This window comes from Budorcas taxicolor, chromosome 13 (genome assembly GCF_023091745.1).
Source record: "Budorcas taxicolor isolate Tak-1 chromosome 13, Takin1.1, whole genome shotgun sequence".
Classification (NCBI taxonomy): domain Eukaryota; kingdom Metazoa; phylum Chordata; class Mammalia; order Artiodactyla; family Bovidae; genus Budorcas; species Budorcas taxicolor.
Window position 1 is genome coordinate 61,669,389 of NC_068922.1, and position 27,387 is coordinate 61,696,775.

The 27,387-nt window shown below is 58.8% G+C and overlaps 1 protein-coding gene across 1 annotated transcript in view; it reads right to left on the bottom strand.

Moving 5' to 3' along the window:
* Nucleotides 1–27,387, bottom strand: part of NOL4L (nucleolar protein 4 like) — a 126,327-nt gene that overhangs the window by 6,603 nt on the left and 92,337 nt on the right. Inside the window, exons 5-6 of the mRNA XM_052650899.1 lie at nt 16,661–16,802; nt 666–943 (exon numbers count right to left, since the gene is read on the bottom strand). Of these exons, the coding sequence (XP_052506859.1) occupies nt 666–943; nt 16,661–16,802 (420 nt within the window). The remainder of the gene's footprint in view (nt 1–665; nt 944–16,660; nt 16,803–27,387) is intronic.

The following is a 27,387-nucleotide window of genomic DNA, read 5'->3' on the forward strand; positions in this document are numbered from 1 at the left end:
GGAGAAGGAACCTGAACAGGGGCCTCGGCTGGAGCCCAGGAGAGTAGGGGTCTGAGAAAGCACCTCTGGCCCTCCAGCCCTGGCAGGAGAAAATGCCCTCTCCCCGGGGTAGCTCCCGCACCCAAGGCCACGCTGCAGATCTTCGTGGTCTGGAGGTGACCAGCAGAAGTAACAGGAAAAGGTTGGGGAGGCCAAATGGGGGGCATCTATCTGCCCACCTCAGACTGCTCTAGTGGATTTTATACCTCCATGTCCCTGAGGCCACCAAGGCCTCAATCTGCACCATCTGTAAAATGGGGACAAGCATGCAGACCAGTCAGCAAATGGGAAGCCTGGGGCCTCTGCTGAGCGAAGCCCGCTTGCTGCTGCTCTTCACAGCGGACCCTGTTATGGAGGCAGAGGGGCTGGGCCACACATCCCTCCCCACCTCCACTAGGGCCCAGGCCACCAACCTCACTTCACAGATGGGGACACAGGCGGAGAAGTGAGGGGCCTGCTCCCGCTTCACGACCTCCCCAGGCAAACGATGGCACAGTGGCCACGGCCACCACCCTGCCTCCGCTGGTGATGGCCACATACGATTTCACATCAGCCTTGCACAACCCTGCCGTGTATGCAGGAGTGGCTGAAGCTCACAACTGTGGGGAGCCCGCAGCCCCACACACCTCGGGGGTGGTCTTCACCCCGTACTTGACGCGGCTCCGCAGTCCATCGGCGCTGCAGCCATCGGAGGGGTAGGAGGGTGTGCCCAGAGTAGAGCCCTGCGGGAGCTTGTCACACAGGTTGATGGGCTGATCCTCGGCGCTGGCGGTGAAGTCCATGGGGGCCACGGCGCCGTTGCCGTTCATCTCGGGGAAGGCCGGGTCTCCCTGCGTGCTGCTGGAGGTCGACGGGTTCAGGGTGGAGGAGCCATTACCGCTGCCACTCTCAGAGGAGGAGTCGTCTGGAACGAGAGGCCTGGGTATGAGGCCCCACCCCAGCACTCACCGGCCCCCGAGACACCCCCAGGTATGTGGCAGGGCAGCTCAGGGAAGTGATACTTGCCCCGTATAGTCCTCACAGGCATCCCTGGGCAGGAGAGCGTTGCTGTCCCTACTGGAGGCTCCAAGAGGCTCCAAGCCTTACCCCAGCCCTGAGCTGGGGGGCAGGGTCCCACTGCCAGAAACCGGGACCACCAGGAGCAGGGCAGCCAGGGAGTGTGCAGGGCGTGGGGGCCTCCTGCCATCCACCCATACAAATGCCACATTCAGCTTCCAGGGCCTGGGATGAGCAGCTGCAGCCTCCAGTCTAACCCACCCGGCACTGGCCCAGCGGTCCTCTGACACCCCTGGAGGTTGCACGGGGCTTTTCCTCTGGCTCACCACTGCCTCACCCCTTCACACCGTCTTCCCCACAGGACCCCTCCCCACCGCAGACCCTGGAATTTCTCCACCCCCTGACTTAAGGATGGCTCCACTGTGACACCCCTGCTCCCAGCAAGCAGGCCTGGGCCCAACCCTGGCCAGCCTGTGTAGGCACAGACCTGCCTCTCCGCATGGCCACACGACACTAGACACCCAGAGCCAGGGCTGCAGGGGCTCTGTCCGCGGCACCTCAGTGGGCCATCCCGCCTTTCCTGCGGCGACAGCCCTACAAAGCCCTGTGGAGGGCGCCCCCTGCTGCAGAGAGCACAGCATTGCCGGGGAATCCAAGACGACAAACTTAACTCCGGGACTAGACCTTTCCGATGAATTTCAGGCTCCTTTCCCCGACCCTACCCCCTGCCTCCTGCTTGGTCAGCTGAGAAGGCAGAGGCCCAAGCTACAGTCTAGCTCCCGGGGTTACTGTCAGGTGAGTACCGCGTGGTTCCTGGTAGCGCCCAGGTGCCCAAGCGGCTCTGCACCTGCCACCAGGGTGGGAGGGGGAGGGGCGGCCGCAGGGAGCCCTGACCGCATCCCAGGACACCCCTTCCCCCCCACCTCCGCCAGGGTCGCGCACGACCCCACCCCCACCCCTCCCAGCCAGCAGATTATGAAGATTTAGTCCTTGGTGCTGGGCACTGGGCACGCGCACCTCCCGAGCGTCCCCATGGCGACCGAGCGGCTCTAGCGCGCCAACCAATCACTGGCCTGCCGGTTGCCCAGGGGCGGGGCCAGGCTGCCCATCAAGCAGCCAAGGCCCAGGGCAGAGGGGGATGGGAAGGCCTCCACGCAGCGGCACCCCTCCCCCTCAGCTGCCGCAGGTCCCCTGGGCCAGGCTGCCCCTCCTTCTCCTCCTCTTCCTCTGGGCAGTCACTGCTTCTGCAGGCCGCTCCAGGCTCTACTCAGAGCCGCCCCACAGACCCCCCCCTTGCTCAGCTACATCCCCGAGTCCCCAGGCCAGCCGCCCTGCTACCTCTGGAAGCTCACCGCCCATCCCCTCCTCCTCAATCACAGATGGGTCTGGTTTTCTTCTGACAGTGTCTCCAGTGACCAATCTAGACATTTGTGGGATAAACAAACTCGCCAGCAGTATTTATTGAGCACCTACTGCATGCTGGGCCGGTCCCAAGCTGAGAGGCAAAGTAGTGACTATGACCAAGAGGCCAGTCCTCCTGAGGGCACAAGATGCTCACTGCTGAAACACACAGGAAGTGAATGGGCTGCCAAACTGCCAAGCCACACCCACCCCACCTTCCATCTAGTCTTCTTGGCTGAGTTCCCTCTTCAGCACTCCAGCTTCCCTTGGTCACACCCTTGCACCTGTCTCCACCCTTCCCTTTCCCAGCACCAGCCCAATTATCACTCCCCTAGTCCCCACCTTCCTGTTGCCCACAGCCTGCCCGAGGAGAGTCTGCCCTCTTGCTGGTATGTTCTTAGTCCTAACCTCTGCAGCCTCCCCCAGCCCAGGTCCCACTGTATTGGCCACTGCTGAACCTCACAGCTCCAGGCCTCTGTTAATCTGCCTGCCTTGTTGTGTCCAGCTCAGTAAATGTGAGTCCACCCTTACTGGCTGGCCCAACGCTGCCTTCTCAGAGCAGGCCTCCTCCCTCCGCGGTCCCTGGGAAGGAGGTACTCACAGACCCAACCCCAGCCTGTGCCCATCCCTCCGAGGGATATGTCATGCCTCCTCAGCCAGCTCAGGTGCAGGCCTGAGAGTTGCCGACCTCCCCATCAGGGCTCGGCCTAGCTGCCGGAGAAGCCCCAACACCTGGGATTTCGGGAGTCTCTGCCAGGGCCCAGGAGATGGAGGGCAAGGATCACGTCCATCCTGGCTGACCGTCTGAGCACCCCTGAGCTCTGGCCAGTGCCTATTCTTAGCCCACCTGGCAGGCGTGACTTCACACCCTGCACCACTCCATAACCAGCCTTGACCTCAGAGGGCCTTGTCTTTCTCCTCTGGAAGGAGGGGATGCTTGGAGGTACCACACCAGGCACAAAGAGAGCCAATGTCACAATGCTCAGCTTGGGCATCAGGCCCAAGGCCTCCTGACACATCACAGTGGGCATCGGACCAAGAGGCGGCACCCCAACCTCCTACCTCCCAACCAGATTGTCTCCAGGGAGGAAGGACCCTCTTGCCCTGTGCCTCTCCAGGCATGAGCACGAAGGAGGCTGGGATGCTACGAGGATGCACGCGTGTGCATGTGTATCTGTGAGTGTGTGTTTGCCCGGCCCTCCAGCTCAGGAGCCCAGGGTGCTGGCCTAGACTCTTGAGCTCCCAACTCCCTTCCCTCAGGGCTGTGCGCCTCACCTGCCCACCCAGGGAGTCACAGGCGGTGGCTCCAGTGGCGGCACAGCCCCTCCTCCGAGGTAGATGCCACCCCACTCTGGCAGGGAAATGGCTGGGCAGATGAGACCCATGAGGCCAGGAGTCTGGACCTTGTGTAGCTATGTATTCCAAGTTTTTAGAATAAAACTGGAAATAGGCACCCATGTGTAAATATCCAGGTTTTTAAATATTGGTGACTGACTCACATTGTTTACATTTTGAAGAAACTTGCTGGACAAACAGACAAACTAAACGTGGCCTATCTATGCAATGAGATATTCGGTCATAAAAAGGAATGAAATTCTGATACATGCTACGACATGGATGAACTCTGGAAATGTTAGCATTAAGTGAAATGAGTCAGACACAGCCGGACAGATATTGAAAGAGGACACACGTGCAATATCAATATCGAGAATCGTCACATCCACAGAGAATGAGAATATCTGAGGGGTTTCCAGGGGCTGGGTTTGGGTGGAATTGAGAGTTATTGCTTAATGGTTACAGAGTTTCTATTTACAGTAATGAGAACTCTATCTTGGAAATAATGTGTGCTGGTTACACAACATGGTCAGTGTACTTAACGCTTCTGAACTGTACACTTAAAAATGGTTACAAAGTGGCAAATTCTGTTTTACAAAATTTACCACCACAAAAAATTTCCCCAAAGCAAAAAACAAAACAAAAATCCTGGAGGAGGCCAGTGGGCCCCAGTTTACAAGCTCCATCCGCTGCCATCCCATGGACCCACAGGCCAAGCCTCTCCCACCTCCACTCTGCACCTGGGAGCCGGGAAAGCCAGCCACACACACAGAGCCCACCTCAGGGGGCACAGGTGAGTCACAAGCACCAACCCCTGCAACCCATCACACCGCCCTCAACCTGCTCACAGACTGCCTTCAACTCTGCTGCCCAGGGAGGCCATGGGCTTTAGGCAGAAGGCAGAGGGGCTGTGTGTCCCTGAAGACGCCCCTTTGCCTCCTTTCAAAATGGTGCCATGTCAGTAAAATAGGATTTATAAGGTGTAGACAATATCCATCACAGCAAATAGGTGTTGAAGAAAAAAAAACAAACAGAACTGGTTCCCTGACCCCAGGCTTTCTCACTTTATAACACATACTCTCCCAGACTGGACTGTGGGTTTCCGGGGGCCCCTCAGAGACCAGCTTGGTGCCAAATCCGAGGTGGGCAGGTGAGGGGAGGTGGGAGAGGGACAGGGCCACGATGACACTGCCCCTGCCCTCGTCCCTCCCTTCCTCGAACACCTGCTGGGCGTCGGGCCTGTGTGAGGCACCGGGGACACAGCAGCGGAAAGATGGGGGTGGCTGCTGTCCTGGGGGCTCATGCTCTCAGGAGCAAGAAACCAAACAGAAGGCCCAGAGGACTCTGGGCTCTGGGGAGAGCCTTGTGTGCTTATATCCTTGATCCCTATCCCTGCAACCCCTCCTCCTCTGGGAGGTCCTCTCTGACTGCATGAGCTCAAGGCCCCAGTTCTGGACCACCCTCAGTGGAGCTCCCCCCGGGGAGGGGGAGTCTAGAGTGGGCACTGTGCAGGAGGGAGGCAGGGTAGGGTTTCTGGAGGAAGTAGCCCATGGAAGAAGCCTCCAAGAACAACACTGAGAAGGTCAGGGGGCAAATGCAGAAGCCCTCTAAGGCCAGCAGGGCACAGGAGCTGCTGGGGGTGAAGTGTTATCTGTCAATGCCCCCCTACCAACCCCAGCAGTGGCTATGATCCAGCTGCAGCCCTTGGACTGAGTTCAAACCCCCAAACTGAAGCCAAACCCTCCCAAGGCCTCCTGCTGGGCCCTCCTGGCAGTGCCCCACCCCCACCCCATCCCCAGATGTTGCCCCATCAGCTGTGCCCTGGCCTTGGCACTTACTGTCCCCTCTTCTCGGGACACTCCGTGTTCCCTCCCACTCCAGGGCTTTGCTGAAAGGTCACCTTCTCGGTACGACCTCCCTGCCCCCACTCTGACACACTGACTCCTTTACCCAGTTTTCCAGAGTGTTTATCACCTTCTCACATGTTCTGTCTGTGGTCTGTGCCCAGCCCCCCTTGTCAGCTGCCCCAGGTGGTTCCTGTCTCTCCAGAAACCACAGCCCTCTCCCTCTGGTGAGGGCACCCCATGTCTCCCAAGGGTGAGCCTATGCCCCGAGCCCAGCCGGTCAGCACAGTCCATCATAGCAATCCACGACGGGCCCACGGAAGTCAGTCCAGGGGCGTCTGCAGAAACAAAGAAATACTCTCCCATCAGCCCAGGGAGTTGTAGAGCTCACTCATCAGGGAGCCCCAGCAGGGCTGACAGGCCAGGACAGACCAATCCCCCCAAAATCCATCCGTGCCTAAATCCAAAGAAAGCCCTAGACTTCTCGTTACAGGACCCAATGATTTCCTTAACTGCGAAAGCTGGCTAGAGGCAGGTCGCATCATGTGGGCCTGGTCTGGACTCTGAGTAATCCACGGTTCTGCCCCTGGGAGGGCCCAAGGGAATGGAGCCTCCCCCTGCTCCCCCACCCCACCCCGGGGCTCTCTCCTCATCGTGGCCCTCCCTAACCCCAGGAGAGGCCAGTGGCAGGGCCCACCGCCAGCACCCTAGCACAGCCCCGGCCCAGAGACCTGTCTCACTGTCTGGGGAAAGAAGGAACAGGGAGAAACATTAGCATCGCAGGCCAGGGCAAGCGGGGTTGCAATCCACTCACAACTCTTGTCTCGCCCACCGCCCTCTGCAAAGACAATGTGATCTAAGGGAGACACGGTCATGGACCCAAACCCATGCCCGAAGGAGCGGTGCTGGGGGAACAGGTGCAGGGCCTTGCTGCCTCCTGACCTTGGGCACAGCCCGCCTCCCTGGCTCCTCTTATCTGCAGTCTAGGGAGTTGCCGCTGACGCCCTCTTGGGCTCCAACACTTTATGACCCTGTGAAAGAACCCAGCTGGCCCCATGGGCACTTGGAGTGCTGGAGTCGGGCCTTCTGGGGTGCAAGCCTCCAGGCATGTGACGCGGAGCTGGAAGTGATCCTGTCTCCCCTGGTCCTGACCTGCATGGCTGTGCAGGAAGCCCCTCCAGGGTGGGCACCCCACCCACGGCCAGCCTGCCGGAGCCCAAAAGTCATGCCAGCAGGACAAGATAGCCCCCAACCTGTGGCTTCAGTGACAGGGACAAGTGCGGTGCGGAACCACAGGGAAGCAGAGGGAAGGCACCCCTTCTGAGCATTCCCACAAAACCAGGCCTCCCGGGCGCCGGCGAAGGGCAGCTCCCCATTCTGGGCAGGACACAGGACCCACCACCTGGGCCCGGAATGCCTCCGGGCAGGGAAGGACTGTGTCCCCATCTATGTAACGTGGGGCAATGTGCTGCTATTCAAATGGGGGAATTAGTGATGAATGGGGGAAATTGTTCCTCCTTCTGTCCAGTCTCCAGAAGGAGACAAAAACCCCTTTTACCTCGGCAAACAATGCCCTTATGTGGGCGCCAGCGCCCCGCAGCCCGCACAAGCCCGGCTCTGTGCAAGCCGCCAATTGCCACACCGGGCCCTGGGGCCACAGCCAGTGGCACCCTCTCCCAGGGGCGACCCTCGCTGGCTCCCAAGGAGGGCTGGGCAAGGGCGCAAAGGTCTGCTGGCCCATGGTCCCAGGGTGTACATCCATATGGCCCCACGGGTTCTGGGTGCTGGCGGCCTGCTATGGCCAGAGGTGTGGCGAGGCAGGCAGAGCCTCCCTTCTCTGCCAGCTTCCAGGCAGGGGAGAGGAGAGAGCATCAATAATTTACACACACCAGAGACGAGCTGGGGAGGAGGTGGGGAAGCAAGAGTGCTGGAGCCAGTGGCGGCGTCGGGGGCTGGGGCTGGATCTGGAAGAGCCAGTCCCTGCCCCCCCACCACGTGGCTTCGGGCTGCAGGCTGGGGGCACCGACTCTGCTCTGAATTTGGGGTGCGCCAGGCCAGGCCAGGCATCCTCCTGCTCTGACAAAGGCCAGCGGCTGGGCTGTGTTTACATGATGCATAGTTCCCTGGAGCGCCAGGCTCCTGGCAGGCTACCCTGCTCTTCCTCCCGGAAGGAAGGGGGAGGGCCCCGGGGTCAAATGGGGGACACTGAGGAGTTGGGTGAGGTGGTGTCACTAGGACTCCCCCATCCTGGGTGGTGGGGACACACTGGGCACCTACCCCACAGCTTGGCCTTCAGACCCCCACTGCCCCTAGCTGCCCCTCATGAGTGCCACCCTGCTCCATCCCTGTGGTTCCAAAGGCCTGGCCCAGTCCTGCTCTCTCCATCTGGCCTCCATTCTTGCCCCCTAACCACCCCCAGCACCTCTATTCCACAACATCCATCTTCCTGATCAACCTTTTTTGACTCATTCCTTAAACTGGTGTCAACACCTGAGGCCCTCAGAGTCCAGAGTGGCGCTGTCCAACAGACACTTAATGTGAGCCACATAAGAAATTGTTAATTTTCTAGCAGCCATATTAAAAAAATGTAAAAAGAAAATAAAACAGGTGGAGTAAATTTTAATAATCTATTTTATTTAACCCAATAAAGCCAAAATATTATCTTTTCAACATGTAATACTATGTTAAACTTGAGCTATTTTACATACTTTTTCAAAGAAAGTCTTTGAAACTGCGTGTATTTTACACACATGGTACGCCTGAGTTTCATGAGCCCTTTTCAATAGCAGTCTGTGGCTCCCACATTAGGGCACACCCAGATTTTTGTGATGTTCCCCCTAACCTGAAATCACTTCTCTCAGTGCAGGGACCCTGGAGTCTCGGTCCCAAGTTGCAGATGAGAGCTGGGGTCTTGGGGCAGGTGGCCTGAGCAGGGCTGGCAGTGGGGACGGGGTTGGGGGCTGCCTTCAGTGGGGGTGGGCACCAAGTATGTGGCAGGTGCCAGGCAGTCTCACTGTGCCTGCTTTGCACCCCGCTTTCCCTAGAACAGACAGCAGGAAGGAACCAAAGGCCCCCAGGGGGAGGTCATCATCACACAGCGTGAGCAGGACACAGACAGGCCCCAGTGTGGCCTGAGGTCCCGAAGCACCCCCAAACCTAGTGCTCTTTCTTCTCTGGCCTTGGCTTGCCCAACTGTACTACAGGACAGCCCTCCACCCTGCCACTGTCCCACTCTTTGCAGCCCCCTCCCCAGTAATACTGGCCAAATGCACCCCGAGGGGAACACTCTCTGTACGGACCGAGGTCTATGTCTTCCCAGGGCCAAGTTTCCCTGGCACCACCCTCAAGGACAAGCACGCGCAGTGAGAACTCAATGCTGATTCAGTGTGCTAAGCTCCAGCTGAGAGAGCAGCTCCCCTGCATTCCCCTGCCCCAACCCCACAACAAATGATGTGTTCAGAGCAAACAGAATGACTTCGGACAACCGTGTGTGAAGGAGTCACAGGGCAGGACCCTGGCCCTGGAGCCTGTATGCTTGTGTACAGGCCTTCAGCCAGCTTGCCCAGAAGCCGGTCTGGGTTCGGTGCATCCCAGTCCTTAGGTCAGAGTGATGACGCCGGTGGCCCTGGTTACTTCCTGGTTCCCGGGAACGTCACCCTTGGACAGGCTCAGATGGTGATGCCTCTGGGGCACACCCCTTCCCCGGCCTCCTCTCCCATACGGCCGGCCTGCCTCCATAGAGGGTCAGTGGGCAGCTGGGTCTCCATGGGTCCTGGGCTGGGGAGGGAGGCAGGGCTCTGACACCCCAATGGCCGAGCAGGCCTAGGCGAATCTTCCGGGTGTGCAAGGGATCTCCTTTTCTCTTTCTTAGCAGGTGAACTTCACCTCTATGGGCCTGGACCGTGTCCTGCCCTCACCAGGCATCTGGAGGCCTATGAGGGCCTAAGACCCCGGCAGGCTGCACAAGGCCGGGGCTGTGTGGGGCCGGCCTGCTCCAGGGATAAAGGGATCTCTCGGTGCTGTCTCCTAGCCTCCCCTACCCCGTGGCGGCCAGAGACCAGAACAGCTCAGCATTGTCTGAGCTGCCTGCAGCCCAGATGATGACGGACACTTTCCTGTGACCTGGGACTGGGGGGGCAGCCCACAGCCAATCCCCAGAAGGACTCAGGTCCTAGTTCTCTGCTCCTGGCAGGGGAGGATAAACGGCAGGAGGCCACCGCCACCACCTCTCCATCCGGTGTGGAGTTTTGGAGCCTTGAATAGGAGCTAAGAGCTACTAATCTAGAAGGAGTGAAAAAGTGACCAGTAGCCAGAGAATGAGGCCCAGACATAGCTTCCAGCCTCACCTGAGACAGGCGGGGTCAGGACCAAGACCAGCAGGCATGGGGGAGGGGAGGCTCAGTTTAAAAGCCCACTGCAGGAAGCCATCCCAGGGAGGCCGGAGTGAAGCAGTCACAGTCTTCCCTACATGTCAACAGTGACCAGGGAGGATGCCCAACTGCGACTGTCAGGGCCCCTGGCAGCAGGCTGCAGCAGGCCATGAAGCCTGGGGCCCCTACTGGGGTGGGCACCATAGGCAGATAACATGTGAAGTGGATGAAGCTCAAGGGCAAATGTGGGTGACTGCCTCTGAGCCTGCCTGGCCCGGCCCCGACCCCACTTGCAGGACGGCCTCTTGCCTGTTCCCTCAAACGAGCAGCTCCCACCCCTGGCTGGGAACACTTCTGAGCAGCCTGAGTGCCCACAGGGGCCAGCATCCAGTGGGTAAGCTGCTGCCCAGGTGCCTTCTCCTTGGACGGCAGTGCTAGCTTGCAGCCACCAGCGTGGGAGCTTGGGATGGATCTGGGAGATCTGCAAGGTCCTTGGAGACATAAGGCGCCCCCACAATCCCTGGCACATGTGGGTGGGGAGTGGGATGGGAATTCAGGAGATGCTAGAGCAAGCTGTGAGCACACAGGTAGTGAGCTTGTAAAGAGAGCTGTGGTCAGAACCCCATAGGGCTCAGTGGGCAGTTGAGATCGAGAAAGACCTGGAAGGATGAGGAGACAGGATTGGACCAGGTGAGGCAGCGAAGGGTCCAAAGAATGGGGAAGTGAGGAGGACCACTCAGTCTTTCAAAGGAGGCGCCTGACCCACCTCCAGCCCTTCAGCCTGTGAGTGCCAGCTAACCATGGCCTCCCGCCTCCAGCTCTTCATCAGGACCCCCTACACCAGCCTGGCCACCTGAGAGAAATGATCCCATTCCCATCCAACCTGGCCTTCCCCATCCACACATCGTCCGGTTCTCACCAGCCATCCAGTGAGGGGGAGTGACTGGCCACACAGCAAGATGGGAGTGTGTCTGGGGTTGGGGCACACTCCCCACTCAGACCTGCCCTGTGGACACCAGGGAGGAGCCCACAACGGGGAGAGAGGCAAGGACAGGAGAGGCAGCATTGCCGTAAATATGGAGCCCTGGGCAAGCAAGTCACACACCTGCGCCCCCAGTGATTGCCCCTGCTGTCCAGTTTGCATTTCTGGCTAACGGAGGGCCCCATCCAAGGGCAGCAAGAGCAGGAGGCAGGAAGCCTTGGGCCTCTCACAAAGGGCTCCTGAGACACACCAGGATTAATGGCTGCAGTCACCGAGGGCACACTACAGACAGAAGCCAGGGATCAGAGGTGAGCAACTTGCTTCAGACTGCACTGCAGGACCAGCGCAGGCCAGGACCTGCTCAGGGGAGCCCTGGCAGGGTGCCAGGGGCCACCAGCAGGGAGTCGTGTCCAGCTGAGACCCCAGGCCCAAGAGGCAGCCTCATCTCTCTTGTTCCTCCTGGAACCCTCAAATGCCAGCCCCTCAACTGGCTGGGGCCCTCTCTCCTGGCTGAAGCTTGGGGTTACCAGGAGCTTCTGGAGACACGTGACCCAAGAAACCCCCTAGCCTGGCATTCAGCATCTTCTTCTCCTCCCAGCCTCCTCCTGACATACTGCCCAAGCTTCCTAGGTTGCTATACACTTGCCTGAACATCACACTGTGGCCTTCTCTGAGGCGCCTCTGCTGGTCCCCCAGCTCTGCCACGGGCTTCTTAACAGCTGTTCGCTGGGCACCTGCTCTGAGTCGAGGGCTGGGGATAAAGCCCAGAAGAGGACGCTTGGCCCTGAGGCTACTCCATGCTGCACGGTTTGTGATAACGAGAAAGAGGGGCTGGAACACCCTTCCCCATGAGTGGTCCAGACTCAGGCTCTGGGGTCAGAGACACCCTTGTGGTCACATGGGGTCTGGCCAAGTCACCTCCCCCTCTGTAGGAAAGGCCTAGTCACAGCTCTGAGCTCACAGCCAACTACCATCAGCACAGAGTTGAGCTAAAAGTGGGCTCAGCAATGGGGCTTCCAGTCACCGGGATAATTGGACCACCTTTAAAAATGTGGTATCAGTGCAGGGGAGAGGCGAGACAACTTCTAGGAAAAAAAGGTGACTCCAGCACTACGTGATCCCTCCTCCTTTGTTTTTTTTAAATAAAGAAAACAAGACTGATTACATACACAGAAAAGACAAAGAAAAACATGCCCCAAACACTGATAATTTTGACTGCTTTTTTTTGCTCCTCTGTTTTTTTCTATTATCTACAATGAATGTAATAGATGTAAAAAGACATGTTTTTTCAGTGACACATCTCCTGCCCTCAGACAGCTTACAACCTGGCAGGGGTCCCTGGTTCTGAGCGCCTGCCCCTCTCCTGCAGGCTCTTGGAAGGGACAAAGCCAGGAAGGGGTTATCAGCCTCCCAGGCCACAGGGCTCAGTATTCACGTGACAGACCCGGTGGAGAGTCCTGAAAGAACCAAGAGCTTAAGCCAGGACCCTCAGTGCCTCAGTCCTGACGGGCCCTGGAGGGGAGGCTCCAGGCAGGAAGTTTTGGCACCATGTCCCCAGGGGGAGGCAAGCTGAGGTTCAGTGGGTCCCAGAGGCCTGAGACTGGAGGGGGCCTCTCATCTGACAGGCACTAACAAGAGGCCCCCAGCGGCCCCCCAGATCCTACCCAGCACCACCACCTCTCACCCCCACCCCCACCATGACCCTGCAGGAAGAAAGAAGCAGGACCCTGGGTTCTGCCCTGGCGCTGACTTCCTGTCTGCCTGGGAGGTGAGTAATGTCCGCTCCCCACCCCCCGCATCCCTTCTGGGGGCCAGGCTTCACATTTTCCGCTCAGGAAGGGGCAGAGCAAGAGGCCTGATGAAGCACATCAAGGGGAAATGGAAGAAGGAGAGGGCCCTGGCCTAGCAGCACCTCTGACGTCCAAGGACGCTGGCTCACCTGCCCAGCCTGCGCCCCTGTTCACTTACTCATTTAACAGACACTCCTCCACCTGCTTTCTGCTGGGCACCAGAGAACTGGCTCTCAGAGTGCTTACTCAGGATCTGAGGAAGAGATGGCCATCAAACACATCATCCCACTGACGGGGCATAACTACACACAGGTGTGCTGTTCAGTCCTAAGTAACGCCCGACCACAGCGTCTCTGGACACGATCTCAACAGCTGGCTTTTTCCAACTGTCCTCCTCTCTACTTTCTAAAGTGCAGCCCCTGGGCCAGAGTGTTTTCCCAGGCACCTATGATGAGACCAGGGTTCTGTTCGGACCCCAAAGAAAGTCCAAACCCTCAGCTGGTGCTTAGTGCTGGTCTGGGGGGACCTGGCTATACGTGGACTGGAAGCAGTGGTGGGAACAGCCTGGATCACTCAGCCCAAGTAGGCAGTGCTCTGATTTTCCAGGGGGCAGCCTCCTCTAGTCCCCAGACTCCCATGCCCATCTTTTCTGGGGAACCTCACACATGGCCTCAATGCCTGCCAAAGAGGAAAGAGGATGGCAGCAGCCTTGGCATCCCCCAACTCTGGCCAGATGGCCCCAGTTCTCTCACTGATCAGCAGTTCCCTCCTGAGCTGGGGTGAGAGCCATGTGCTCACCCACAGCAGCTCTGTCCTGATGAGGAAGCACTCTGGGGCTCCCCAGCCAAGCACCCCTGCTGTGATGTCAAAAAGCTGGGAATAGGGTCCATAAAAGAGCTCTCTGATGTGAGGCCTCGCGGGTGGTGGCAGGCTTGGGGATGAACGCACCACCAAGCACTCTCCCACTCCTGGTGAACTGCAGACAAGCTCCCGGGAGTGAGAACCGGCCTGATTCATTCCTGGCCTGGGCCACAGGATCTGCCTCAGTTAAAATTTCAAAGAGGAAGAGGTAGAGGAGGTGGTGGAAGAGAAGGGCCCCAACACATCCACCAACAGGTGTGAACCTGTGCAAACTGCCTGGTTTTTTGAAATGCTCTGGGCTGCACTCCTGGCCAGCAGAGGTGAGATGCTCCCTGACACAGCCCTGGGAGCCCCCACATTTTCTGGCTAAAAGAAAAAGACCCAGGTGCTCAGGCTGGGGAGGAGGGCCGAAATCCCAGGAATAAAGAACCCAACTTGGCCCCAACTTAGCCGACCTCTATCCCCTCTGGCTGGTGTGCTCGGGGGCGGGGGTGGGGAGGGAGGGACTCAATAAATGCTGGTTCCTTTACTCATCTGGGCCACAGATATTCAGCAGCCCCTATAATGTGCCAGGCGTGCAACCAGAGTCACCAGGGACAGAGCAGAGAGCAGGATCCACGTGGTCCACCCCTTGCAGAGCTCACAATGGGGGCCTCAGGCATGGAGGGCCAAGGGCCAGAGGCTGAGCACCAAGCCACCCTGGGGGTTGGTGTGTGCTGGAGAAGCCTCTGGATCAAGGCACAGGAGCAGGGAGTGGAGATGTGGAGACCATGGAGGGTTGTGGCTGGATTCAGACAGAGCCCCCGCCTGGCCTGCCCCTGCCCAGTCCTTCCTTAACAACAGGGTACAGGAGAACACCCTGAGGACCCTTCCAACTCTCACTGATGAGAGCGGGTTCCCATTTCATGTCTGCACTGCAGGCACCTTCAAAGAGGGGGTTGGGGGGGCTGACCAAGGACTCCAGGCCGGGTCTGTGCCCAGCCCAAACCCCTTGGGAACCCATTGGTCTGGACAGACATGGTGGTCACCACCAGAACTAGGACCAGAAGGGCAGTAGCGATGACCAGGTCAACTGGTCTCTCTGGGCCTGCGATCCTCTGCACTGGGTATGGGTCGGCCTCTGGCCGGCACATCAACCCACAGCCTCCAGACACAGGTTGTGATGGCATAATTAAATTGATGGTATCATGGTCAACACCATCCTCCCTGTCTCCAGCTCTGGCTGCCCGCCCTGATGAACACCCTCGTGCCATCAGCCGACCTAGGCCCAGCACCCACAGCCAGGAGGGACCTGGGCAGCTGGGTGGCGGTGGCCGGGGGGGGGGGGGGGGGGGGGCGGCGGGTCAAGGGAAGACATGTGTGAAGACACCTGGCTTGGCTCTCCCACCTGGCTCCTCCGGGACCAGCTGCGGGGATGCACTGATCCCATTAACCCTGTAGCTGAGGAAGCCCCGTGACCCTTCCCCCCCTGCCCCGGACCTGATACTGGAGGCCCCATATCACCAGATCTCCCTGGAAAGTGTCTCTGCCAGACCTGAACCCCCAAAAGGTAGCTGTAAGCAATAACAGCATAAGAATTGTTGAGGATGAGCTGGGGACCATGGCCCCCATTCAGTCCTACTTCTCGGGGGGTGGGGGGGGCTTATAAATAAATGCTCCGGATCCTTCTTGGGAAGGTACTGTCCACAGCCTTGGGCTGAGCTTTGCTGGTGTGGCCCTTGGGTATGGCCCTCAATCAGCTCAGATGAGGCAGGAGGCCAGCTGCTGGGCACATCTCACCCCAGGGCTCCCCCACGCCAGCACGTGGTGCCCCCACCCGGCCCCCACCCGTGGGAACGCTGGAAGGCGGTGCTGGTCTGGGAGGCAGCACGAGGGGGTCGTGCTGACCTCCTGAGGCGTCAAGGGACAAAAGCCTTTTCTTTCCCAGCAACCTCGCACCCCATTCCTCACAGAACCACACCCGGGGCTCCCCAGCCTGTGGATGGGCCACCCCAGCTGTCTCTGTGCTGGGCCTCCTCCCAGACAAAGCCAGATTTCAGGCCTCTGAAGGCTGTAGGGAGGCAGGCACGCGGTTCCGCCATGGAGACGAACTTTGACCCAAACTGCAAGGCTCCTACTCCTTATTTACTCTGTAAGGCTAACCTATTTCGCAGAGTTAACATTACACCCCTTTTTAACCCTGCACCTTCCCTCCCACATTCCAGGCCCCGACCTTCGACCTCTCCTAATTGCAGCTCTACACCCCTGTTCTCTCCAGCTCTTCCCCCACCCACCTCGTGTCTGCCCGGAAAATCACAGCCCAGCCCAGGACATTCTGTCCACAGGTGCCACTGCACACCCACAACCAAGTCTAACTGAGGTAGGCCCAGTTTGGGGGGCTCAACACAAGAGTGCCGGAGTAGACCTCTGGGGTCTGACCCTGACCCCAACTCTCCCACCCCAAGAAGATGCTTCTGTTCCGAGGGAGGCTGGAGGAGGCTGCCGGGCTTGCCTTGGAGGCGGGGGTGGGGGGGATGGGGGTGGCCAGGGCCAGGGCAGATCTGGACAGCTCCTCAGCCAGCCCACCTCCTATCCTGAGGGGCCGGGGCCACACGACAGACAAGCACAGTGTCTGCTCGCTCACCAGGGACAGGCAGGGACCCTGTCTCAGAGCCTCACACCCGGGCCACAAAGCCCAACTCCTGTTTTCATGATTGGGAGGCTGGACTGTTCTGGGTCAGGCACACTGTTAACCTTCCCAGACCTGAATCATGATAACTTTGAAATCCACATCCCACCAGCATGTGAGCATCAGAGCAGACAAACTGGCAGGATGTGGTTAGGCTGCCAATCCCCAAAAGAGCTCTGAGCCATTCACCTTTGAGAGGAACAACTGCTCTTCCTGGAACTAAGGGCTGGGGCAGCGGGGCCCAAGGAGATACTGAGAATGCTGGGGGCCGCTGTGAGCCTGAGCCTTGGCCACCCCTGGAGGCTCCAGCCCAGAGTCCTAGGCTCCTGGCGTGGACACAATCCTTCCCCTGCTGGCCACGAAGGAACACTCACCATCCTCTTGACTGTGGAGGTTTTGTGGGCTCCGCATCCTCTCGTCCTGGCTGGGACTCAGGCTGGAGGCCAGGTGTGGGTCAGCTGACATCCATGTGGAGTCGTTCATATCAAAATCTTCACTGCTCACAGAAGTTTCATCCTGATCAGGGACAAAGAAGGTGGGCGTTGAATAGGGACGGGCTCTCTGCAGCCCCTCGGCAGCATACAGGGTGAACCCAAGGGCCCGAGGGTGTTTGAGAGTGCCCCCATAGGCCATAGCGCACCCCCAAACGTTGAGGTGGGGACGGGTTTCTCCCCCTGGCCTCCCACCCATGGAAGTGGCTGGGGCTCTGGTTCCTGTCGGAAGCTGGGGCTGAGGGCCGGCGCTGGCTGTAATTGAAGACAATTACGAGGTCTCGCATCCTGTAGGAGCGGGTGGCAGGGCCTGGCTCTTACCCCTGTGAGCCAAGGTTGAAGCAGGCGCCGTAAACAAGGGCCACTGCTCCCTACTCCCTGCCAACAGCCTTGGGAGAAGGATTCACTCCACATAGGGCCAGGCGGGCAGACGTGGGCAGCAGGACACGTCGGGCACTGCCGAGGCCAGGCTGACGGCCCCCACCATGCCGGCCGCCCAACTCCTGTGGAGCATGCATGGAATTCCTTTCTCCCACTCCCCCAGCCCAGAGGACATTTCTGTCTTCCTCCTTCCTAACCTTTGCTGTGCTTCAAAGATATGCTCTTGGGCGGCTTCCAGAGCTGAAAAGGCCAGCCCCAGAAGTATAGCGAAGGAAGGGGGTGGGGCAGGCGAGGGTTTGGATCAGACCGCAAAGGGGGTTCGGCTCAAGGGCCTGGGGGGCCGCCAGGGCCTTCCAAACAGCCGGAGGGCCTGCAGGCGAGGACCACGCCTGCCTCCTCTCCCCTTGCTGGCTTCAGCGAGCCCTGGGCCAGGCATCCGGGAACCCCCGGGGCGGGGCCCCTTCCACCCAGCTCTCCAGTGGGAAGGGACCCCACCTCCTTCAGGCCCAGCCTCTTTCAGGAGCAGCAGCTAGCAACTGTGTTTGGGAGCTGGCTGTAAAACACAAGAAAGATGACCCAGCAGCTCCCACACCCTGGAGCTCTGGCTTTGCCCCCACCCCTCCCCCATCCGGCAAGATACAATGGCCTCTGTGGGCCCCCAGTAAGGACCTCTGGCAGAGCACCATCCCCCCCAAAGCCTCCCTCCAGGGGCCCCTCACAGAGGTCTCTTTTACAGCAAGCAAACACACTCCGGTTCGAACTTTCTTCTTCGGCTGCTGTCCGAGGCAGACATATCTGCTCCGCAAGTGCCAGGGAACCAGCGGGTGCTCCTCCACGCCCTCCCCCACCAGCCCGGCTGGCAGGGAGTTTCCTGGGATTTACAGCTTCTGGGCAGCACAGAAGAGTGGGCATCTTCTGTGGCTGAATCAGGAGGACGACAGCTCTGCCCAGCTCAGGGGTCCCCATGCTGCTCGCACAGAGCCTTGGGACACAGGGACCACGCGTGCCCTAGGGGCCCACCACACACACACACACAGCCGCCCTGCCTCCCTCCCACAGGCTCCCTGCTCCTCATACACAAGAATGCACCTCCACAGCTGTCCCTGGGTGAAAGCCCACTCACTCAGACTGCATTCTCACACCTGGAGGGACACACACACGTTCAAAGGGTTCTCTCTGCAAAAAGGGCAACATGACTGTCCCTGCGCTAACTGGGCAGGGACAGGTGGGTAAGGGGTGGTGAGCAGGTGGGGAGAAGGACCCTCAGAGGGGTATCTGGGTTCTGGGAGCCAGGAACTGGGCCATCCTCGAGTGGGCTTTTGGCTCCTTCCTGGCTGTCCTGGGGTCACTGGACCCTGAAGTCCCAGCTGAAGCAGGAAGGCCTTCTCCTGGCTCTTGTGGAAACACTTGTGACTTAAAGGACAAGTAGTCTATTAAACATCTGGAAGCACCACCCACTCAAAATTCTCCATCCATTCAACAAGTTATTTAATGAACATCTATGTGAAACTCGCTCAGTTGTGTCCATCTCTTTGTGACCCCATGGACTATACAGTCCATGCCATTTCCTTCTCCAAGGATCTTCTCAACTCAGGGATCGAACCCACGTCTACTGCATTTAGATGCTGGAAAATTTACCTGTGGACAAGTCATGGCCTTCCTGGTGCTCACTGTGGAGAGGGACAGCGGAGGAGAGGGACCATCAGCAGAAAAACTCATAACATCGGGAGTGTGAGGGCAACACAATAAAGAATAAAGCAGGACAAGAGGGGCGAGGAACCTGCAGGACTGTGTCCCAGAGTGGCCAAGCAGGGCCTTGCCAGTCAGACGATCAGAGCAGAGGCTTGCAGAAGTGAGGAAGTTGTGACAGGCGGTCCGTGTGGGGAGCTGGTGGGTTCCAGCACACGCTGGAACCCACATGCTGCCACACGCTGGTAAGTTCCAGCAGGCAGTCAGGAGGCCACTGTGACTAGGGGATGGGGGAGCTGCATGGGCAGTGAAGCCATTCGGGGTGTCTCCTCCTAAGGGGCACATAATCCCGGTGGGCATCTTCCACTCAGAGAAAGGAGCTCCACCAAACACACAGGTTTTCTTCATCAAGGAGCAAGGAAAATTCAGAACTGCTGGGTGCAGTGCTAAACCTCACTCTAGCCCCACTCGGCCACAGTTTAAAACAACGATGGAAGCCATGGTTTATCAGTTGCCAAGTGCATCACAGGCCCACTGGGTACATGCAGTTATCAGCCCCATTCTACAGATGAGGAAGCGAGGCTCCAAGGGGTGAAGGCACTCACCCAAGGTCATGAGCAGAGCCAGAAGCGTACAGTCCTGAAGGCCCAGACGCTAGCCTCCTTCCTAGCCCCTCACCTGGAATGCCCATGGTGCACCTCAGAACCCAAACTCCAAACGCACGTCCCCCTTCTCCATCAAGTCCAGCTCAGGCTCCATCCCACCTCTCCTCACACGGCCTGCCTGTCTGTACCATCAGCCCGGCAGTTGGGCAGCAGAGAACTCAGCTGCAGTGGCCAGCACAGTGGCTCTCTGCCCTCTCTCCCCCAGACAGCCTTAAGTCCTTCCAAGAGTGGGGAGCGGGCTCTATGTTCTCTGGACAAAGCCAGTGAGACCAGTCAAATTGGCTCAGTTGCCTGGCATGACACTGGGGTTTAACGAGGATGCGGCATCAGTCTGACAAGCAGGGGCTTGGTCCTGTTACACACGGTTCCTGAATGGAAACCATATGAAACCTGGACCCTGGCTGGCAGGCGGGTGGCAGCGTGCTGCCGTGTGGCATTCCCTGCCTGCAGCTGCCAGGCGCCCCCATGCAGAGCCTCGGGTTTCTCTGGCTCAGATCACTTAACTGTTCCCCAAATGGCCCTCCTTCACATCTCCCTGCCTGGACAGGCCAAACTGGGCAGAGGTGGGCTACATTTTACACTGAATTGCGATCACCCAATAAGGAAGAGTGCCCAGTGCCCATCCATGAGGGGCTCTGAGACGAGGGTTGTCTGAGCTTTCCTTGTCCAATAGGAACAGCAGGCACCCGTGTCAGGCCTCTCTCCAGATCTGGTGCCCGCCCTCCCCGCCTTGGACCTGCCTTAGCTGCCCCAGGGCTCGTGAGATCTGAACCTAAGCAGTCTGCTCAGCGCCCACATCACAGTCCACCACTCCGAGGGGCCGCCTCACCACACTTCCTCCCTTCAGTCCAAAGAACCAGATGCCTTAACAACAAAGTGTCTCAGGATGAGACCCAAAGGAAATTCATGGGAGGTGAAGCTATATTTACACCCACACCGGGACCACTCTTATCAATGAATAGATGAGCACTGATGGACCACCTACTATGTGCTGGTGCTGTGTTAGGAGCGCTGAGACCACAGCAAGACTCCTTCCCTCCAGGGCTCTGTTATTCAGGGAAGGACAGAGACAACTTTTGACCCACGTGTAAGCACTGAAGGAGAAGGGGGCTGGAGAACCCCCTCTCCACTTATTCACTGACTACCAAGCTTTCCCCAGTGAGTGTGCCCACAGCCCCCAGTGTTTTGCCACATGAATCCCTGTTCTGTGGGTGATGGTTCTATTTAAGCTTTTGACACCACTGATACAGAAATTTTTAAAAATTTATTTTTATTTGGCCTTAGCTGTGGTCTTAGTTGTGGCATGCTGGATCTTTAGCTGTGCCATGTGGGATGTAGTTCCTCCACCAGGAATCAAACCCTGGCCCCCTGCACTGGGAACGCAGTGTCTTAGCCACTGGGCCACCAGGGAAGTCCCTGATACAGTAAATTTTTAAGCAAGAAATCAAATTTATGATGCCTAACTAAAAAAAATACACCAAACTATAAGTTCTAATCAAAATCAACTCCTACATCCTCACTTCCGGGCGGACCTGCCAAGAGAAGGCTGCCCAAGCCCCCTTTGCCATCCATCTGCTACAGCAGAGCCCCCTGCAGACTGTCACCTCACTGGCTCACACCGGGCCCAGGCTCCAGGAGCAGGCCAGTGACACAGGCAATTACCAGCACACAGTTCAGAGCCTGTCAGAGATGAGCAGAGTGGGACATACCTGGGCCTGAGGGACCTGCAGGAGGTGATGGTGAGGGTTACGGAGAGAAGGCCCAGAGGTCACAAGTCGGGCACTCTGGAATCTCAAGGAAACCTGGTCTACTAATTTATCTTTCTGTAAACAAACTTCATTGAAACTTTCATTAAAAAATAGAGTGTGTACAATCCATTACTTCTGGGGCCCCTCTTCCTAGACCCCACGTGACTCCTGGCTCTGGCTTCAGACACCCTGCAGGCTGCAGCCTTGCCCACCTGTTGACAAAAGGTCATCATTTATTTGGCGCCAAAGGACCTGAGCCACTTGCGGGGTCACAGGGCGATTGGGTCGACTGCCCTTCTGAAAAGGGAACTCAAGAGCCGGGGCGGGGGCGGGGGGGGGGGGGGGCGGCAGGAAGACAGCACCCAAGGCTGCTCCTGGGACACACCCCAGTCTGGGAGCCCTGACTCTGGGCAGGAGGAGGGGAGCTGACCAGACCCTCCCTGCTCTTATCTGCAGTCCAGAATTCACGGGCAGGTTCAGTTTCTCTCCACCCAGGTTCTGAGGCCCTTCCTCCTCTGCAGGCAAACTAGCACCAACTGCTGCCCAGCCCAGGAGGAGGAGAAAATGGGAGACCAGAGGGGAAATGGTGGAAACGCGCCTGTATCCATGGCGTGTAACCAGGGGCAGGTGCTATCAGTAACCTGATTATTTTACAACTGGGGTCAATTTCTTGGGAACTGGGTTCCTGGTGCCTCTGAAGTTGAGCCATTTGCATCCTCCAGGACAGGGATCCTGGGGTGTGCCTCACACAACATTTTCCAGGCCTCTCCTCAGAGCTGTAACTCTATCTCTACTGCTTGCTTTGAGAGAGAAAGGGAGAAGGATTTGCTGCGAATTTAGTGCCGTTGTGAGCAGTAAGCCCTGATCAGGAGCTTTGGGTGTGTGTTTCAGAGGAGGGGTGGGAGGCAGGCATGGGCCAGGCAGGAAACAGACCCCTTCTCTGTCCAGCCTCTTGGGGTGGGTTTGATGAGAGGCTGAAGCTCCTGCCAGGAAGACCACCAGGCTCAAGGCAGCTGCCCTGGCACTGCTCTACCCCAAACCGGCGGACACCAGAGTGGACAAAGTGAGCACCTCCTTCTGGAACACCTGTAGGCCCCTCCCAGGCCCTGGAAATTCTTCAGCGCGAGGCAATTCCCCTGCCTGTCTCCATGTCAGCGAGCATTACCCACACAGCCTTCTGAGCACGCCAAGGAGGTACTGAACCGCATTTGACCCCAACTTAACCACTTCAGCTCATCAGATGGCTTATTAATGGAAGACAAACCCCCCCCCCCAGGATCCAAAGCAACAAGGGTTCAAAATCCTGGTTGGGAAGGAACAGCACAAATGACATCTTAGGGTGGTCTGAGCCACAGCTCCTGGGGGCTAGGGAGTCCCAAGGCTGCAGCTTATGCCCTCGTCCCAAGCTCACCTGGCCACCAGGGGCAGATGCCAGGCTCCTTGGGACACTCCGCTCAATTCCACTCCTTCCTGCCAGCATACCTCCTCTGCTTCCTAGCCATACAAGCTCTTCTGGGAAACATGAAGTGGGGAGAGCTGACATAGCCAATCACCTACCACATTTTAGGTTCTCTCTCTCACACACACACGCACACACATGCACAGGGTCTGTCAGAGACGTCTGCATCAACACAGGGATGCTCTGTTGTCTCGGCTGTCACGGGTGCCTGGATGCTGGGGTGAGCATTTTCAGCACCTTCCTACTAGTGTATTGAGTGTAAAACGGGCTTTTGTTTCCCAAGCAAAGGCAACTGGCTGTTTTCCCAGCACTCCTCACCACGAGGGCCTCATTGATACCCCAGACCCTGCCATGAACAGGGGTCTCTTTAAAAAAGGGAGGCTGGAGAGATGAGCTTCAGCAGACAAGGTTCTTCCAGCAGAAAAGTGGGCTCGAGAGAAACCACTCTGCACTAATCCCCTGCAGGAGTTTCCTTCCAAGAAAAGGACCCAGACAAGACAAAAAAAAAAGTTCTTGAGCAACTCAGGGCCAGTGCGGCTCCACATGGCCCCAGAGTGACTCAGGCCACATAAGTTCTCCCAAATCAGCCTTTCCAGCTGGGAGGAAGGCCCCGGGTGCTTGGTTTCCTGCTGTTCCTCAGGACTGTGCTGAATGGGGTGTTGGCACCCAGCCATGGTGCAGTGGATGCGGGAGGGGGGTGGTGCTGTCTCCAACCCCCACTCTCCAAAAGAAGCCCACCTTGAGATGGGATTAAATTAAGCTTGATAGTATTCACCTAAGAATTCAGGCTGTAATGGGTTTCCAATGTAGGGGTAATTCACTACCTCCTGGCTAAACCATCACCCTTTATGGGTCCTTCCCTCAGAACAACCCGAAGCCCAGAAGCAAGGGGCAGGCAGGAAGGGGCCCCTGGTCATGACTCTCTCTGGAGCAATTATGAGAGCCCCACAACCCTCTCCCCACACCCCCAACCTGGTAGGACAGGGGCCCAGGCTGGGGTTTCCAGCTCATTCTGGGATAAGTAGGGCTTTATCTCAAGGGAGAATCTATTTCAAGCCACAATCCTTCTCAGAAAGCGGAGGAAATCACAGAGTCCAAACACCATTTCAGGTGAAATCAGGAGGTTATTAATCTCCCCTCAGAGCAGACAGAAAGAAAAATCAATGTTTTAGAGGGGGGAAAAAGGTTCCATTTGAATTAATGGGTTTGTGGCTTCTCCATTGATCTGCGCCTCTTCACACTTTCTTTTTGTGCTTTTGTGCTCTTGGGGAGGAGGGAGGAAGAAGGGAATGGGGAGGAAGGGGGTGGGCCTCCCGATAAGGAAAAGGACGGTCTAACCTTAACCTTTCTCCAGGAATAATGCTAATTAGCGAGGCTTAATGAGAACTTCCCCCAGGAAGCGCGGCCCGCTAGGGGCGACTGGACTAGGGCAAACGCGGCTCCAGGTGGGAGTAGAGGCGGGGGGGGGGGGGGGGGGGTCACTTCTGAACCCGAGCGGCTGGAATAAAAACGTGAAGTGCATTCCCCCAACCCCCGCCGCCCGAAAAAGTGTCCAGCCTCGGAGATGCGAGAGCGGCGGACGGAGGTGTAAATCCAACTTAACCCGGGCGCGCGCCCAGGCTCTGGCCAGCTGCCCCCGACCCATGCGCCCCGGTCCGTAAGGAATGCCCCTAAGATAGGGGCCGCCGAAACCCCAAGCTTCTGCTCCGATCCTTCACTTGACAGGGGCACCAGGTCTGGTCCAGGGAGGGGCGGGGGTCTGCTGAAGTGGGCTCAACTCTGCAAACCCCGTCTCAACTCCCCGCGCCGAGGCAGGGAGCCCCTCCCTGCCACTCAACGCTTCCCGTCCTCACATCTCCAAACAGTCCACTTCCCTTCTCGCTACAGCCTCGGCGGCTGCCACTCGAGCCCGGCCCCCACCCCGCCGCCTGCGAATGCCTGCCTCCCCGGGACGCGGTGCCGAGCCCGCCGCAAACCGTGCGGCCGCGGCACAATACCGCGGCGCGGCGCACACAATCACCGCCCCCCAGGACCGGCGGCGCGCACGGCGCGGGAGTGGGGTGCGCCCGGCAGCCCCCCGCACTCGGGGCCGGGCGCCCCTCTAGAGAGCCCCGCGGCCCCCGGAGTGCAGGCTTCACCGCCCCCACCACACTCGGTCCCACTTACCCCCCCCCCCCCCGCGCCCCAGCCCACTCCGCCCAGGGCGCAGCCGCTTCCGCGCGCCCCCCGCCTCAGCCGCGGCGCAGGAAGCTCCCCCGCGTCCCCCTCCCCGGAACCCCCCCAGTCTCCCGCCCCCCTAACCGCAGCTCAACGGCCGGCGGCAGCGGCGGGAGAAGGGGGGGCGGCGGCCCAGGGGCCCGGAAACGGCCCGATCGCGGGGATCCGGGCCGGACTCCGTACCTGGGCGGGAGGCGAGGCGGAGACGGGCGGTCGGGCTCGGCGAGTGAGCGGGGCGGGCGGCGGTGACAGCCCTCCAGCTCCAGCTGCTGCTGCTGCTGCTGCTGCTGCCGCCGCGGCCGCCCGGGGAGAGGGGCTGGCACCGCCGCGGCGCGTCACTGCCCGGCCCGGGGGCGGGGGTGGCCGGGGGGAGGGCCCAGGCGAGCGGCGGCGGCGGCGGCGGCGGCGGCGGCGCCGCGGCCGGGAGGGAGGAAGGGGGAGGGGGGCAACCGGGCACGGGGAGGCGGGGGAGGGGGGCGGGACCCGGCACGGGGCGGGGGCCGGGGGGAGGGGAACGCAGGGAGGGCTTACGCTGGGGGAGTAGGAGGAGCAGCCCGAGGAGGTGGAGGGGCGGGCGGGCAGGCGGGAGGAGTGGGCCCGGGCGGGGGGAGGGGGAGACAGGAGAAAGGAGGGAGGGGGAGTGGGGAGAAGGAAGGAGAGGGTGCTGGGCCAGGTAGGGGGAGGGATGAGGGCGCGCTGGACGCGCCGCCGAGCGCTCCCGGGGGTGAGCGCCCTTAAGGGGGAAGCGCTAGGAGGAAGATTCTTGCGGGGGACGGAGCCCGGGAAAGAAGGCGCTGGGGTCTGTGCCCGCCCCTTGCTCCCGGAGGACCCAGTCTTCGAGTCCGGGGTGAGGGTTGGCGGGCGGCGCGCGGTCGGCTATCCGCGTTTAGGCCAGAAGAGAGACTTGACCCAAAAAAAGTGACTCAGGCACCTTTAGGAACTCTCGGCACCCTGGGCCTTCGGCAGCCCTCGACCCCTACGCGTCCCCGGGTTTCCAGGGGACGCGGGTCCTCGCTGGGCGGGGCTGCTGGGCCAGAGGCCTGGGTCCCCCGGCGTTCAGAGGGAGCCCCGGGTCTGGGAAAGACAGGCACGTGGTCGGCTCTGTGCTGCCCGCCCCCCAGCCTCTGGGCCCCCACCTTTTCTCGATCAAGTTCAAGCTCAGGCTCCTCGGCGTTGCTGCCCACTCGCTGCCCCCTCCCATCCCCCTCCTCTATTCCGCACCATCTCTCTTCTTCACTCTTCCTTTGTCTCTTTCCCACCACTTAGTTTCCACCCTCCCCTGCTCCCCTTTCCTACTGGCGGGCGCCTCGGAGTCCGGGTGCGCTCACCTGTGCGACCCAAACATTTCCACCATCTCCAGCGCCCGCCGCCAGCCTGCTCCCGGGTCCGTCCCCGCTCCCCCTCCCGCCGGTCATTGTGCTCCCCTAAACCACACTGCACGGGCTCCTGAAGACGCGCAGGATACAGTTGTAAAGTAACAGGATAACATCAAGAATGCTGCTCCATCCCAGACCCGGGAGCGCGCGGTCCAGACACAGCATCGCAGTAGGGGGAGGACCCGCGCGGATCAGAGATGCCGTGCCGCGCGCAGACGGTCCTCGTGCACCTTGGGTGCAGGAGAAGACCGCACCGGTCGTCGCTGGGGTGTGGGACCCCGGACCTCTGAGCAGCCTCAGACTCAGCCTGGAACATAGCGCGCTCGTATCCCAACAGCAGAATTAGACCTCCCCGAAAGCAGGATTAGATCCCTACAGAGAAGACGGGTCAGGGGCAGACTCCCCCTCCCCAAATCCACACCCTCCAACAGGTCAGCCTTCAGAAAAACTGTTTTAACGGGGTTGGAGAGCTGCCCTCGTAGAATTCTGTGAGGAAATAGCAAAAAAAAAGAAAAAAAAGAACCACCAGAAACGATCCCATCTCCTGATTCCTCTGGTCGCATCCAAAGAGGAAGGGCAATTTCTACTGGCTTTACGCTACAATTCATTCACAGGGAAACCAGCGAAGAAGAGAAAACGAGACAGCCAGCGGGATTGTTTGCAATTTTGAAACAGACTGCCTTTAACCCTCCAACTTTTTTTTTTTTTCTGTAAAAAGCCTTTTTCTTTCTTCCACTGAAAGCTTTGCATTGTGAACAATCCGAGGTAAACAAGGCTCCCTCTACAGGTACGAGTTAGAAATACAGTATCACAGGTTCAGGGCTCAGTATTCACCCATTAGAAAAATAAAAAGATGACAACACATCGAATTAACAGCGCATAGACTTCCTTCTGCACACGCTAAAGATTTCACTGTCTATATAAGCCCCACACTTTATTTTTAAAAGAGGCTCTAAGCATGTTACTCATTAGCACCTTTCATCCCTAAAACCAAATGTGTTTTCAAACCAGTTCTCTTCCCTCTTCTCTCCATGAGATCTTTACGTCCCCTCCTCTGTGGTAGGAGACAGTCTGG